General features: G+C 36.9%; 1 protein-coding gene across 2 annotated transcripts in view; it reads right to left on the bottom strand.

Moving 5' to 3' along the window:
• The window catches only part of CDK14 (cyclin dependent kinase 14), a 318,431-nt gene that overhangs the window by 201,489 nt on the left and 100,064 nt on the right, over window positions 1-16,878 (bottom strand). For both annotated transcript variants that reach the window (XM_053941947.1, XM_053941953.1), the window contains exon 5: window positions 13,228-13,307. In XM_053941947.1, coding sequence (XP_053797922.1) covers window positions 13,228-13,307 — 80 coding nt within the window. The remainder of the gene's footprint in view (window positions 1-13,227; window positions 13,308-16,878) is intronic.

The raw sequence follows: 16,878 nt of genomic DNA, 5'->3' as shown, positions 1-16,878 counted from the left end.
AATCGCCTGATATTTAAGGGGGTTTTTTAAGGTTCAAATGTTTCCTATTGCCCCAGAGAGGTTAGAAGTTGCTTTGTGCTCTTGAACTGTGATCAGGAGTTATTCACATGTAATTGAATGTGACATTCTACTTTCTTGTCCACAGCCATAAAAATGGATGAAAAACATGAATGCATGGGCTGATGGCAAGATGGGACTATTATTAATGCAATTCATAAGCCTCTTGGACTGCTGGCAGAAATTGACAGAAAGGTGGTAAAGTCTTGAACACACTATCCACAGATCTACGCTTTTATAGGTTATTTAGTTTGACCTCCTTAGCACAAGAAGCCATTTCCAAGTGCATAAATTTTTACTGAGCATATCTTTAGAAAGACATCCATTGTCTTGCAACAACCCAGCAGCATAAGTGCCCCAAACTTCATTTCCATTTGGAAGAGTAGGAAGTCCATCGAATCCTTACACTGATGGCTTACACAACGCCTGCTTCATCAGACTTTTCATGAAGACTAGACATTGCTCCAAAACTTTTTCTTTGGCTTTTACATAGATTTGTATTAATTTGTGCAAGCAAGACTGAGAGACAGCAGCATTCAGACACACATCAATGCGATCACTTGAATTTTGTTTGTGAGCCCCAGTTACAACCCTTAGCTTCTCCACTGGCATGCAAAATAAAGCATTTTTGATTATGCAAATAGTCCTCTGTTTTGTGAATAGGGTCTCAAGTGATTCAAATGCTAATTCTGTTAGAAACCTTGATGCAAAGCCAGTATTTCAACCATGTCAGCTTTATAACCAAGACTTTCTGAGAAACACGTAATTGCAAATTGAAAAATATCTTTTAGAACCAGAAATACATAAAGTAACCTGGAGAAGTGGGAAAGTTTTTACAGCTTTCTGTCAATGGTCCTGCAACCTGCTGGGTTTAGCTTTGAGGTAGATGCCCCTTCAGGCACTGGCAGTTTCCTAGCAGAGGCAATGTAAGCACTGCTGCACTGAGAAAACCAGAAATGAAAAACAAAAGAACTATTTTATCGTGTCCAGAGAATAATGTGCTATATAGTTGGGGTTTATATCTTCCTGTTTTCTTAATAAAACCTTCACACAATCCAGTGAATGCCTGCATGAAGATGTCCTTGCCATTATTAAGCACATTTTTTGAGCCTCAGAGCACAAAAAAGAGCAAGCATGTATCCTCGATTTCAGAGAAACAGGGGGAAAGGGAAGTGAATGAGAATGTGTATGTGAAATGTGTAAAAAGCTTTTCTTTTTAGTTTGCAAGCAGTTTTGATTTACTTTTCTTCCCCCGATTAGTTGCATTTAACCGACTACCATACTTTGTCCTCTCAAGTTCTAGGAGATATGAGGGAAGGGAAAGTGTTTTCAGATGGACTGCAATCAGCCTGTGTGCAAAGCTACCTTGATGGTACTTTTCTACCACCCTCTTGACTTCCTTGATTGCTGTGGTCAGGAAAACCAGCTGATGAATAAGGCTAAGTAAAACCTGTGGATCTAATTATCTGTACATTAATGTAATTAGCTGTACAACTGAGATCTTAGCTGTACAACTAAGACAGGCTTCAAAGAGCTAACCTGCAGTTTAAGTTGCCTATAGACAAAAAAAAAAAAAAAAAAAACAAACCAAAAAGGATGTTAGGAAACTTCCACATGAGGTCCAATGCAAAAAGTTAAATAACGTAAACTACCTGTCATTGATGGTGCCAGTTTTGAGAATCTCCTCAAGGCAAAACCCAGAGGACAGAATCCTGATTTACATTAAGCCCCTTCAAACAACCCAAAGTAAAAGTCAAAGAAAACTGGTCTATATCACTTCAGCACTGATTAAGGGAACTCTGAAACATGCACCACAAAACACATACAACAAACAAGCTATATCAGATCAGAACAGATACAAATCACTGGGTTTAGCACACCTATAACATCCTTATTTACGATAAGGATATTTTCCTTCACTTTGTTTTAAGTTCACTTTTCAGTTGGCTCAAGCTAAATCTGCTGCCAGCTGAGCAGCTGTGGAAGTTTGTTATAAGTGGCTCAGACCTCAAAAATTCAGAAATACACAGTTCCAGATTCTACAGCTGAATATCTCATAGTGATGACTTTTAGACTCCACTGTCATGGCTTATATTTTAGTAAATGGGTCAGAGGTGGAAGGCCACACATCCTATTACCAGTCTCTGAACCATCCAGCTCCCCTTCATCTCAGCAGGAAAATGCGACACATTATCAGCTTCTTTTTTAATATTGCTTACTTGGGGGGAACATTCTGAAGTAAAATAATGTGGATATTCATTTTCATTGCTTTGAAGAAGACAGTAAAGGTCAAGTTCTAATACTGAAATGCTGCTCTCTTCATATTGATTATAAAGCCTGAAAGCAGTAACTCCACCCGTGCTGGAAGAAGAAACCCCATTATGAAGCCTCTATTGCAATTCTGTGCAATTCCTGAAAGATAATTTCACACCTCTCCAAGCAAAAACTGAAAAACTGAACTGAAATGTTTGCAGCACAATCTTCAGGCTATGGTAAAATACAAAAGAGAAAAAAGAGCAGTGCTGTCTCCCGAAGGAATGGTCTCACCCAGACGACTGTGCCTACAGCATCTGACAGCTGGTAGACCAAAGGAAAAAAGGAGTCTGTGAAGAAACAGACAAGAAGGAATATATTTTGTCTCACATATATAACTTTAAAATAAGATGTATTTGCTACCGCTTTTTTCACTGTTTTGATTATAATTGACCTTTTTCTTCCTGTGAGAAAGGTATTAGTGCTTCTTAACAACTACAGTGGTTGCTGCCATATTTTATGCCAGTACAAAGATGTAAGCTGCTGAAAATGTTTCTCACCTATTTCAGTTTAGAAACAATTCATGCCTAAAATTTTCAGCAAATTACTGTGAACTATACATAGCATTTTACCATACTGGGATTTTTTACTTCCCTGTGTATACAACATATTTAAGGAAGAATTGAATCATTACCACAAAAGATGGGAATAAAAAGCAGCAAAACAAAATGCTGCAGTAGTCTCATCTTCTCAGGCTGCCTATCTTCTCAACTAGCAAGTCTCTACTTATGCCATGGCCCCATAATTTGAAAATAAGTGTCATTTTCCCTTTGATATAGGAGTGATTTTTTAGATATTAAAAGAGAAGTGTCTTGTATCTGTAGAGACTAAAGGTGCTTAATTTTATAAATAAGTTAAAAATTTGAAATATACTAGTGGATTTTTCTCAAAGGAAGTAAAAGTACTTATTGTGCCGTGGACAAAAGCATTGAAAACAAAGACATTGTTGTGGATCCAGCAGAAGCACATGCACATCTTCATTGCTAAGTTTGTGTCTGAAGAACCAAGACAATTTTTAAATTATTTATACACATCAAGAGAATTAGGATAATTCATTCATGAACTTTCTGTGTTAGAAATTCACAAAATTGTTCTGATGATGTTTATGAATGATGACTGAATTCAGTAGCAAGAAGATGGTGGCAGGTCTCAGACATGACTTTTGATGAAGATGGACAACTTTCACAGGAAGCATTTTTACTTTATCCAGACCTGGGTACACGGCCAACTCACATTAGGCATTCTCTGGGTTGATCAAAGGCAGTATGTGACCCTTCACAGAGGATTTTGCTCTTTTGGGGACAGGATTCATTGTTTTTCTAAGTCTTAAAAACATACAGGAGACACATGAATGCACAACACACATATGCACCCATACACTTTTTTCCATATATGTAGTGGTGTATCTCCTTCAATGGAGAGAGCTGTAACACAAAGAAACCAAACAACCTTCTAAAGTCCTTATTTTGTAATTTACCCAAAGTTGAAACCAATTCTGCTGAGATACCACAGTCATCTACTAGGTTTACATCTTAAAAAGACCATGGATAAAACTGAAGCTGACTAAACTGGTTTGAACACTGAGTTCCCACCCTGCTTTGGTATTTTTGAAATCCAGGACACAGCAGTAGAAAAACACACACATAGATCTTGACAAAGACAAATGTCTTTGTGCAGATTTGAAGTCGTAACTTTCATCAGAAGGCTAAATTATATTGTTGTCTAGATTATCCCTTCTGCAAAAGGGAGACATGACAAAGAAAAAAACAATTAGAAGAACTAGCTGGGTTCAGGAAACATTTCTTTGCCCCAACATCAGAGATATCAAATTTTTATTTCACCAGGTGGCTATGAAAGATACTGGTGCTTGGATAGCTACCTGAGGGTCTCCAAGCAGTTTCACTTGAAACATGCCATCACTTGCTAGCACCTCCACTCATATTAAGAAGCTGGTTTCTGTACTACCAATTCAATCTGCTCCATCTGGGATATGGTCACAAGGCAAAAACTAATGCTACTTGGAGAGGGATTAACTTAGCTCTACTTTTTTTGGTGGCAGAATGTGCTGTAAGAGGATATTAAATTTACATACAGCATAAAAAGACAGATTCTCAACAACTTCCACTCAAACAAGAAAGCCATGAGGGCTGCATAAGGGTTCTGTATGACTTATAGATGCATATTTTCATTATATACAAAGAAAGGATTGCCAGCCTTCTTGTATTCTCCAAATTCTGTGATTGTCATGTGTTTTCTACCCTTCTTGTCGTACTACCAGGGACAACAAGAGCAGTAGATTGGAATCTATAAGGCAACAGTTCCAACTTCTGCATTAAATAGGGAAGAAAAGAAACAGTTTTTGAGCAGAAGAAATCTGCTCTATCCAGAAAGCCCCAGGGGCAAAAAGACAAGTCAGAGAGCCCTGAAACTCAGGTCAGAGGAAACCGTAAGCAAAAGCCATACTAAGAAGGGTTCTATAGCACTAGTGAACTAATGGATTTGCAACATTCCAGCGCTGGAACTGGCACAAGATCCCTTCTCCAACACTTCCCATGTGAGCAATGAGGATGCACGGACAACTTCTTCAGTGGAAGTAGGGCAGAGCCTGAAAGGTCTGCCATTAAGCTAACATAACAAGGATGAAGAAAGAATTCTTGACAGCAAAATGATCATATTAAAAAAAAAAATCTTTAAAGTGTCACCCCATTCTTTTCTTGCTTGAACTGTGCTCAAGAACAAAAGCTAGAAGGTCACAGCCTGAACATCAAAAGTACTGAATGAAGATTCAATTGATACAGTTGTGTTCCACCTCAGCAGGCCACAGATAAAATGTTGGAGGAGGAATGGGAGGAGGACAGAGGGGATGGAATATTCTGTGGAACAAATCTAGTTCTATGAAACTGGATAATTTGGAATTTGCATTTATACTTCTCAGAAAAACACAACACTTTTCCTAGATGATGGCAGTTCATTATAGATTTTAAAATTTATAACATGATTCTCAAAGGGAAACACCAAAATTTATGCTATATTTATGTAATCCCAGCTCTCCTGAAGGTTTTCTAATTGAGAAAACTGCTAATTTGTTAGATGGTTAAAAAAAAGGGGAAAAAAGGAAATACTATGTTTAGTCTGTGAATAGTCAAGTACAAAGAAACAAACAGGACAAACTTTTTCAATCTACCATTTCTGACCACCCTATGTGGCCCACCAAAAAGAAAAAGTGTAATTTGGACACACTAAAAAGCAGGATAAAATAACATCATAACTTGCATTGTATATGAGACTAGAAAACTGTCAGATCTCCCACGTTCATCTTGGATGGCAAGGAATTCAGTTCACCTGCTTCAGCCAGCCAGTCCAACTGCTTTCAAGGAAAAGCAAATGAGTACTGTCAGTAAAAAAAATTAGCAGCCAGGGTTGGAGAGAACAGCAGGAGGGAAAGTAGAGTAAAGATGAAACTCCTGCTGCTTCCAAGCTTTATATCACATTGCCAAAGATCTAACACACTTCTTGTAGACATACACAACTGCACATGCAGGAGAAAGCATAAATGAAGCATAGCTGAAAATCTGAACTATCAAAAAAATATTCAGAAAAAACCTCCAGAACTTAAAAGCATTTTGTCTCTTATTAATGTTCAAGAAGAAATAGCATACACTTCTCTGCAACATGAAAGGGTATTTAAGAAGTAACTTCCAAAAGTCTTGGAAATTTTAAAAGTTGACTTCATTTCATGAAAAAGGTCCCAGGAACATACTTTTCCAAATGTACTGTAGTTTTTGAAGCCTGGTCTGTCTTAATTTGCGAACTCTTTTAACTCAAGGAAACCCACAGTTTGGGTCAGGCTGCAGGGTGACCATAAGAGAAAGAGACCAGACAGAGAAATTAAAATTGCTGGAGTTTCTTTACTTTTGAATATTCTTGACCTTAAATATCCAATGACACAGTGTCCCAGAGGTTCTTGGCTTGCGTGTTTTATTTTTAACAACACTGAAAAACAAAGCTGTTATGACTCCAAGCCCAACTGGCTTTGCAGGGACTTTACAGCTAATTGAGCCGTCTCTATTTAGCCTGCAGAAGCAACAGCTCTGCCAGCTCTGTAGGCCATGAAAAGGTTCCCCAAGCTACAGCCAAGCTACTGTCCTATTCTTTTTTAACTTAACTTGCTCCAAAGCAATGTGGCTTTTGGGGAGAGTGAACTTATCCTCAGGCTCTAAACCATAGACACAAAACCCCTATAGTAACTCTTGTGACATGCACACTCAGAATAGCTACATCTCCATAATCTTAAACATAATCTCTTGAAGTTCCCTGAGGCTTGTTGAGCCAGATATATGTGAAGCTTTTAAGCATTTCAATTATGGAAATTCAAATTTCTTAACTGGGCTTTGTAAAGGAAATCTGAAAGTCCTCCAAACTCCTATTACTAAAAAGAAAGCAGTTGTTAAGCTTCCTTATTAGGAAAAAAAAAAAAAAAAAAAAAAAAAAAAAAAAAAAAACCTGCAACAAAAAAACACCCAAACCAACCCTGAATAAAATGAATAGATTTACTTTATGTAAGAGGATTATTTAACTTCCAATTAAAACAAAATATATATTATTTACTTAAGATGAAGACAGGATTTTCACTGCAATTTTCATGTTTACCTTCTACCAGTAGATCAACCAATAACTCTTCAAAAAATATAGGCAGATATTGTTTCACTGTGACCTTGACTCATGGCATACAATCTTCCAGACCTACTCTAATACAACAAATAGGAGGCTTATGACCATGAGTCATCCCACCAATGCCATGAGGTCATTTGTTGACTTCAGTGTTGAAAAGACCATTAGGCTACATATCACTGAGCTGGGGAGTGTCTGCAATAACTCAGGTCATAATTCAGGATGAGGTCAAAAGAATTATACCTACTGAGTCAAAATACAATTTTCTGGAGGTCTTCCTTAGATGTTACAGGTACAGAATCTGCTATTTCTCCAGGATAATACAAAAGCTCAGCTACTTTACATCACTTGCAGCATTGTTAACACCAATCACTGTTTTCCACTGTGCAGCAGTTAGGAACACCAGGCAATAAATTACACATTCACTCAGGGAAGAGCTTTCTCTTGGCAAACTCCTGATCTTCCCTGTATTGTTTTCTTAGCACTTATTCCACTTTGATTTTCTACAGATAAAAATTTTGTAAAGATTTATCCCTTCCATCCTGACAATTTCAGAAAGGGAGGCCTCAGAAAACCTCCCATCTTCAAAGAGGCTGTCTGGTATAAATATATGTCCTGAGAATAATATATTATAAATTATAACATAGAATATATATTTTAATACACATATAGAATATAAAATATATAGATTCTGGGGAATAAATGTGAACTCTCATTTCTTTCTTAGAGACAGTTTCAGTTTTTCATTTTTTGTTTCTATTATAATCACAGAATGGCCTCAGTCAGAAGAGACTTTAAAGATCAGGAAGTTCCAACCCCCTGGCATAAGCAGGGACACCTTTCACTAGACCAGGTTGCTCAGAGCCTCCTTCAAACTGGCCTTGAACCTTTCCAGGAATGGGACAGCCATAATTTCTCTGGGCAACCTGTTCCAGTACCTCACAACCCTCACAGTAAAGAAATTCTTCTTAATATCTACTCTTTGTCAGTTTAAAGCCATTTCCCTGTGTCCTGTCGCCACATGCCCTAGTTAAAAGTCCCTCTCTGTCTTTCTTGTAGGCACCTTCAGGTACTAGAAGGCTGCAAATAGGTAACTCCTACGCCTTCCCTTTTCCAGACTGAATAAACCAAATTCTTTCAGCCTTTCCTCACAGGAAAGCTATCCCCTCTATCCCTCTAATCATCTTGACAGCCTCCTCTTGACTCACTCCTACCACACACCCTGAGATAAGGACGCAGAGGCCCAAAACTTTGAAGACTTCTGAAGATGTTCTGTGGCCAAGAGTTAAGCATCTTTTTCCATGCTTTATACTGGCACTCAGATGCACTAAGTGTTCTCCCACAACTCACAAAATAAACTTATTCAATATACAAGATAAACTGCTCTTTAAAAATAAAAAAATAATCATTAAACAATTTCTGTATTCTTTGTAATTTTATAATGCAAGACAGAAGATGCTTCCAGAGCACTTATGTTGTATTTCTGCATGCTGCTATCCATACGTGGAATTAAGACCACAGCCTTTGACATTGAAGTAGATGGAAGAGTAGTATCTGAGAAACTGTCAAATCAAAGATGTAAAGCCTGTCCCATGAGCACCTTTAAATGTGACACACAAATTGGTACAAATACATATAAATTACAACACACAAATACAGTAATTAATAAAATGAAAACCAAACTGAAAGTTGCCCAATCATGGCATTTAAATGACAAAGTACAAAAATAGCTACAAAACTGGATGATGCTTTGAAACACCATCTAGACCTATGGGAAATGAAACATTTCAATATATTAAAACCCTGGAATACAGTTTTATTGCTATAGTAAATGGCAATATTTTCAAGGGTGGAAAATTAAAAACAAATGCAAAAAAGTTTTCATGACTGGGATGGGGAAAAAAGAATTTTGTTACCCAAGAAAATAACACAGTAAGCAAGTTAAGCTCCGAAGCAAGGTGCTGATAAAGCCAAGGGATGTTTGTCTATATATGTTTCCAAAAAGCAAAATCTTTGTCATGCTGGATATAAGCAATATTATTACCCAGAATGAAAAAAAAGATAACTACAGAACTGTAAATCAATCTGTTCCCAGAATTAGAATCTACCACAGAGTTTAGTATTTAGCCTAGATGAACATGTGATTCTACAGGAAATTAAGGGAATGAAATATCTGAGATAAAAGTTAAGGTCAGTGAACTTTTCTCCTGGCTGCCGTGGGTTTAATAATACTTCAAGTCTGATGCTGAACCATCTCCAAACAGTTGATAATGAACATTACAGTAAAAGGATAAACCACAATGGCACTAACACAGAAAACAAATAATTTGCTAATCAGTATACTACCAAATTTATTTTAAATGAGAAAATAGGATGTAAATGACTTTCAGACTCCACAGTATCTCAGATATCACTGTTCCAGGCACACTTAGCCCACAACAGTAATATGGTGACCTGAATCACTCACATAAATGTTATCAGAAAATCTCATCGATTTATCCCACTCAAGTATATACACCGAATCAGTTATGCTTTTTTCTCATTTTTGCCTTCTTTTTTTTTTCTTGGACTGTTCAAAAGTAAATTAGATTATCTCAGACTAAGTGAATTAAATTCAGAGAGGAAAATCCTATAAACTACATACAACAAGCTGGTACATCTAACTCAGGCCAAGTTGAAAGAACATTTAGCACAGGCCACTTCTAAATTTTGTTCTATAAATTCAATAGTGAGCTGAACTGCAGCAATAAATATGCCACATTCACCTATTTTCATTTAAACCTATGTAACTTTGATGGTAGAAGACACAAACCCCTATCTGCTGTAAAAGTAGACTAACTAATTGAATTTAATTTTTTAAATTAATTAATTGATTTAATTAATTTAATTGAAGCTTCAGCTAAACCTCTCCTAGGCCTTAAAATTAACTATGATTTTCCTTACACAGCTTTACTCGTTTTTTTGTTCAGTTGGAGGGTTTTTTTTCACTTTTCCTTCCACTTCCTATTTCAACCAAGTTAGTGCTTGTCTCTACGGTTACACATTCCATATTTATCTCCTTCATTTTCCCACTTCTCTTAGTCTCTTTTTTCTTTGTAGCTTTGTATTACTTTGAGCTTCATTCTGTTGCTGTCACAACAGTAACAATATGCTTCCCTGTACATAGGCAGCTACAACAATCCCTCAGCATGACCACTGCTTAGGATTTCAGCCTGTAACTTCCCCCAAATTAACATCCCACAGCATCCCCCTCAGGAGCACCGAGTAGAAATGCTATTTTCTCTCACTGCTTTACTCAAGCAGCCATGAGAAATGGTAAACAGTTTTCTAACAGTAGTTTTAATTTACAACTAACTAGACTTCTGCCTGAATTTGCCTTGCATTGTTGGAAAATTAGAAAATAGGAGCAAGCCAAGATGAAACCTGCCTGGTTTCTCCATTATGAAAGAGTTTGGAAAGAAATGCCCTTCAACAGACCTCTGGCTCATACCATCATATATGCATTTTTCCATTTGGGGAACACTATTCCTCAGATAACTGAAATTAGAAGTTGATCTCATCTTCAGTGGTATTTGTCCTAGTTCTAGTTGTCCCAGCCCAAATTATGGCACTGGAGCCCTTAGTCAGTCATCAAAGATCAAGAAAAAACTGCTTAACACAGTGTCCCATTCTTGCTGTTTTTCCATATCAAACTTATCAGACAATTTCAAGAGCTCATAGAAGCATTTATTTTTTCCTTTTTTTTTTCTCCCCACCCTTGTAGCTGACAGCAGCCAGGGAGGCATTACAGAACTCAACATGTCCAAGATGGATTAGATGCTGCCAAGAGGAAAGGAACAGCTTCCTAAGGTCCTGCTAGTGAAGCCCATGGCTGTAGTGGCTGTAGTGTTACTGTCAAATTCTACAGGCCTGGCACAACATCACTGAGGTCACCTTCTGAAAATTACATTCGTAATAAGCTTTCCTTACTTTTCTGGTCCTAATATTTGTTTCTGACAAAATCAAAACCAATAACAGAAAAGTCAAAGCCTAAATAAATATAGATTTTTCCCCTTCCCATCTTACATATCAGGTATGTGTGACATCTACATGACATAACACATACAACATTGTACTTATACTGATAGCTCCTGAATGAAATCTCACTATCAAGGAGACAAGATTTCCTTTACCAGAAAAATGTTTCATAAACAACCTACAACCCAAGTGTGAACCCACCTAACCAAGAGTCTACAAGAGTTGAGAAAAAACTTTTTTATTATCCTACTACTCTTTGGATCTAGTCTCAGCTTAGATGAAGACTTAAAAATATAATGGATGCACACAGTCCTGTCATAATCAGTGAGACACCACACAGTTAAATTGGTATTAATTATTAACTTCAAGAGCTTTTCTAGACAAGACCTTTATTCTACTAATATTAAAGCAGCAGGGTTTTAACTGGCTTCAACCACAGTATTGGTTGAAGTATTGTACTCACAGCTAAAAAGAAAACTTTCCAGTGACAATGTGAAAAGTATTTTCATGCAAGTGTGCCTTAATATTTTTTAATATATCAAGCAGGAAAAATCTCTGTTCTTGTTCCTAATGAATACTTCTGTATACTGAGCTCACACAACACACTGTTTATGAAGGAAAAGGGACTATACTGCATTTGACAGCTACAGTGCTGTAAACTTTCATCTAGACCAAGCTCACATTAAAAAACCTTTTAAGTGTCACTAAAAAGGCACAAGAAAGCTGTATTTACTATTCTGTCATTAAGTCAGTACCATACCAACTATAAACCTGAAGAACAATAAACATATTTGAAACTGTTAGAACAGATTGTTATAACTTGAACTCAGCATCACAGATATTGAAAGCTGCACCCGTAACCCTCTGCACACCTCGTTATCACAGCACAGCTGCAGGGACAGACAGTTCACACATAAAATAGATATTGTTATGAATAAATGTGTCACATCATTCAATAATTGTTACTCAGATGAAGCAGTAGAGAAGAACTGTGGAAATTCCTTCATAAATTGGCCTCCCACAGCTTTCCCTCCTTTGTGAAAGAGCCACCTTTAAAATGCACAGCCTTGGGATGGAAATCCACAGTAGTTTACCGACTTCTAACTTCAGGGTGTCAATCACATGAAACATGGGAGTTTTTTTCCCAGCCCACTCCAGAATGGGCTCATTGTACAGACAGACATACAGCAGACAGATGGCTGCAAGAGGAAGGCACAAGGGAGCTACAGCTGCTGTGTCTGGGGCTCTCATGATCATGAAGCCACACATCTCACATGGAGGGCCAACTGTGGAGGGCTGAGGTTCTAATACCTCCCTGGCTCATCTCACCCTGGGAATTAGGTTGATAGCACAATTTTAAGAGCTCCCTCAAAGTTGTAAGAGTTTCATCTCTTTAGTTCATCACCAATTTCAGCTGAGTCTGAATCAGTGCTGTGATGGTAACTTGTTTATTATTTCTCTACCAAGACTCATTTTTAGTACCTTCTAAGAGAGAAGAACCCCACAAAGAAGGCATATCCAGCAATTTCTGCAAAGGAGCTTGGTACAGACAGACACAGATAAAGCAGCTGTCACTAGGGACCAGGAGAAGCTGACAAGGAAAGATAAAGGAGTGGAGCAGAAAGTTTAACAGGCATCTCCAAGTACAATAGATAAGAATCATTCCCAGGCCACACAACTTAGAGTCCATAGGGAAGGAAAAAGAAACACAAGCTAGTTGCGAACTACACACAGCTTCAAAAGTGCCTGCAGTTTTGCTCCATGATCTTTTGATTGCCTTTATCAAGAAATGCTTGTCATTGCTTCATGCTGCATATATATGAAAAATCACATCTACCTTCATCCTAGGTGCTGCCTGCACCTAGTGCATCTTACACAGTTCCCTCATCTTCCTGAGTGACTACTCACACCCACCTTAAACATGCTCTCCAGTACTCATTGGTATAGTAAATCTAACAGGAGCCAAAGCACAGGCAAAGCTGCATTCTTTAACAAGAACTCCCACACCAGAGGCTTTGTTTTTGAAGCACCAAAGTTTCTTCCTACTGAGAACATAACCATGCAATTTGAATTCTCAAGCTATTCACTATAGCATGGCACAGAAATAAGAAGCACAATGCAATTACCAAGAAAACCCCACATATATAATCACTAAATGCGAGTGCATACCTTCCCTGATAGCAGTAAATGGGGTTCCTTCCTCTTCTTGTAATCTAATCACCTTCAAAGCCACCAGCTTCCCATTTACCCTGTAAGGGAAAGAGGGGAGGGGAAGGAGAAATTTTAAAAAACCAAAATTATACTAGACACAGTATTTCTTATAATAGAACTTATTTCCTATCATGTACTTATTCAATTTCTTCCTGTCAATGCCAGTGATTCATCTACAGCACTGTAAGAAGCACTTCATAGCTTCCATAATGTCAACTTCATATTTACACACTCAGATGCAAACCAAGAAATTATCTCAGTTTTCTGTGAGTCAGTCTGTTTCCTTTCTACCACAGCTTTGTTACTGAAGCTTTGTTAAGAAGCAACACATTTTAAAAATTCGTTATAAAATATCTGTTCATTATTTGATCAAACTATTCAAAGGCATATGATTTTCATCAATCACTTCACATGCAGTATATCCAGATTTACACTGATTACCTCCTTCCCACTGCATGATACACACTATTATAGCCTTCAAAAAGCTATGAAGTTTGTGTAATGAAATAATTTTTAGGTCATTCTGGCCATTTCCCACTAGGACAGGATTGCTCCTGAGGCATATTCTTGACTACATGGCCCAGGCTACTTTTAGGTTATAATAACTCTCATTTATAAGTTTAAAAATATTTTGTGCTCCTAGAGACAAAAGTTCTTAATAGGTCATTTTAGTGTAAAATCTATTTGTCTTGTTTCATTTTTAGCATTCAAAATTTCACCACACATGAATTACATTCCAGGTCTTGCAAAAAAATCCAGTTGGTTCAGTTTATCCAAATAAAATTGTACAAAAATGGAACAAAGTTGATATCCATTACCCTCTTCAAGAACAAACTCATACCATGAGACTTTTGTCCCCATGTACGACAAGCAACAGTGAGGATAAATTACCAGAAAGGCATAATACAGTTTTTGAAAAAATATTGCTATTATTATTATTAAGACTTATTTCTGTAAAAGCAAAATTAGCCTTTACAGCCACAAAGCTCAAGGACACATTGGAGCCTTTACACTCCTGTAGTCATGGAGGCAATTCCCTACTGTACTACAAGAGGGATGGCCCTAGAACATGTATTACATTTTCAAAGCAAGGTGGAAACCACCAACTCTGAATTCATCTTCTCCCTCAGGCTTTTAATTTTTGCAGTTATATGAATTCAGTGATGGATGGCTACTGTCTTGTTTCTTCTGATTATTCCTCTTTCATAATTACCAAAAAGTCATTAGCCCTATACAGAACATTACACAATGACTCTGAGCAAGTTAAGAAACCCTGGTTATCAAAAGATGGTTTACTCATCACCTTCCAATTACTCATAATATTCAGGCTGGCACCAGTTCAAGTCTCATGCCACTAGTCACTGCTGAAAGGAAATTATCAGCTTAACTCTCCTGGATTTCTCCTTATAATTACCTTACATATTTTTTTATTTGGATTCAAACAGAACTTATGGCATCAGAAAAAGATAAGCCTTGCCTCAAGTGACTTCATGTGTCATGCTCAGACAGGAGAATGAACCATGTTAAAAGCAGAAGGACTGATGACAGATATGCATTTCTTAAACGTGTAGTTTTCAATTCCTCTGTCAATTCACCACCCTACCATATACATATTACTTAGATATCTGAAAAACTTTAATATTTTGCAACAGATGAACTAACTGCAGGAGGAATTTAAGTAAGAAAAGCAAGATCATTTTGCAGATAAAGACCAGGACAGATGCTGTGTTCAGAGAAGGCAATGCAAAATACAATGAAAAGAATAGATCCAAGAGGCATAAAGGAAACAGGGATATGGAGTCTCTTGATAGAGAAGGGCAAAAGACATGCAGCATTGTGTAGTTAATGTTCTTTTTAATCTGAAATTCTACATTCCACTGGTTCATGAAGAGCAATATATAACACAAATGGCAATAGTATGGAACCAACCAATTTCAAAGAATTCACAATTAAACACAGCAGTTCAGCTGTGCTTTTTAGTTATCATTGCCCCTTAGTCACTGGTACCTGTCATCATCTTGACAGACATCCTGGCAACTCTTAGTACTATCAAAATAATCAAACTAAGCTCAAGTAGTGTTCCTCTGGGATTTAATTCTCCTCTTTAATACAATTTATCTCCAACATATCAATCTATAATTTCCATAATACAAGCTTCTTTATTCTCATTTACTACCCAGTCATTAAAATATTTTTTCCATTTAATTTTCTATAAACAGGAGAATATAAAACTGGAGATGTGAGAAATTATGAAGTATCAATTAAAGAGATAGGGTGCTTATTCACATCCTATAATTATCCTCCCACTGATGCAATCTCAGGATGCAATTAGATGATGCTGAAATGATGAGCTAAGGGCTGCCTCATGGCATAGGTTTCTCCTGGTTAATCCTTGCCACACACTCCTGACACTGCCTTGTATTTGCTCTCATTTCTGCTGGACTTTACAATGAGACTGCTTAGAGAGCTTAAATAGGAGAAGACTGGCCCTTCCAAGAAGAATTATATAATATTTTATTTAATTATAAAGGCATGAAAAAACAAAAAAAATTCACTAACAAATACATAAGAACTGGGTCCACCTTCTGAGAAGCAATGTGCCATGGGATCAAGCCAGCTATGTCAGGAAATTGCACCCTGAAACTTGTGATGCCATGTCAAAATAATATCATAATTTCCTTAGAAACAACACTGAAAAAAGGAAACCTGGGTAAAATTACCTCTGCAACCTATCAATACCTGTCTCTGCAGACTTCACAAGTGATCAGATAAGGTTAACAGAATTGTTTCCAGATACTGCTTTACATTTGTCTTCCAAAACTTGCAAAGCATGCTCAGTATTTTCATTATTTTCAAATACAAGTAAAAAACTGACAAGCAGACTGCCTTTTAGAGAGTGAAAAGGCAACACTGCTGACTCTTTTAACATGTAGGATTCATTAAACCACCTCTATTATTCACTGTCCAAAGCAAACAATTTCACACCTTCTCAAAACAATACACTTCACTGTGTCAAAGATTACACTTATCATCTTATGCCCGTCCTGTCAACTGCCTCATTAGTTTCTATTAAGGACAATATTGACTAAAGAAATCCTATTTTCTAAGCCATCCTCCCTCCTAAAATAACTCGCTTTCTCCTTCTCATTGAAAAACCTTCAGAGAAAGAACAGAAGTCCTAAAGCCTCTCTAATTATCACACAAAACTACTTTAGTTTAGGCAAAACACCTGCAGCTGATGGACAGCTTTCCAATTTATGGAAATTCCTCATTTTAACATTATATAATTTTTCTAATAAATTTCTGATTATATATGCAATGTTGGCAAAAGAAAAACTAGTACAAATTGCTTTACGCAGCAAAAGGAAAAGTCTGCATATTATAAAAAATACAAATGAGCCAGACATTACAAAAAATGCTAACATAATATGTCATTCTGCATTTTCTAAACCAGCATATATCAGCACTACCATAATAAATACATTTATTAAAAATGACCATTTATGGGAAAGTAGAGAAAATTGGAAATTATTTAATGCTTTAATGCATCATTAAGAACATATAATAATGATGAATATAAAGTAACTGATGCTTTAATTTGCTTTACTG

The sequence above is a fragment of the Vidua chalybeata genome, chromosome 1 (genome assembly GCF_026979565.1).
Source record: "Vidua chalybeata isolate OUT-0048 chromosome 1, bVidCha1 merged haplotype, whole genome shotgun sequence".
NCBI lineage: Eukaryota > Metazoa > Chordata > Aves > Passeriformes > Viduidae > Vidua > Vidua chalybeata.
This window is presented reverse-complemented; position numbering and strand designations above follow the sequence as displayed.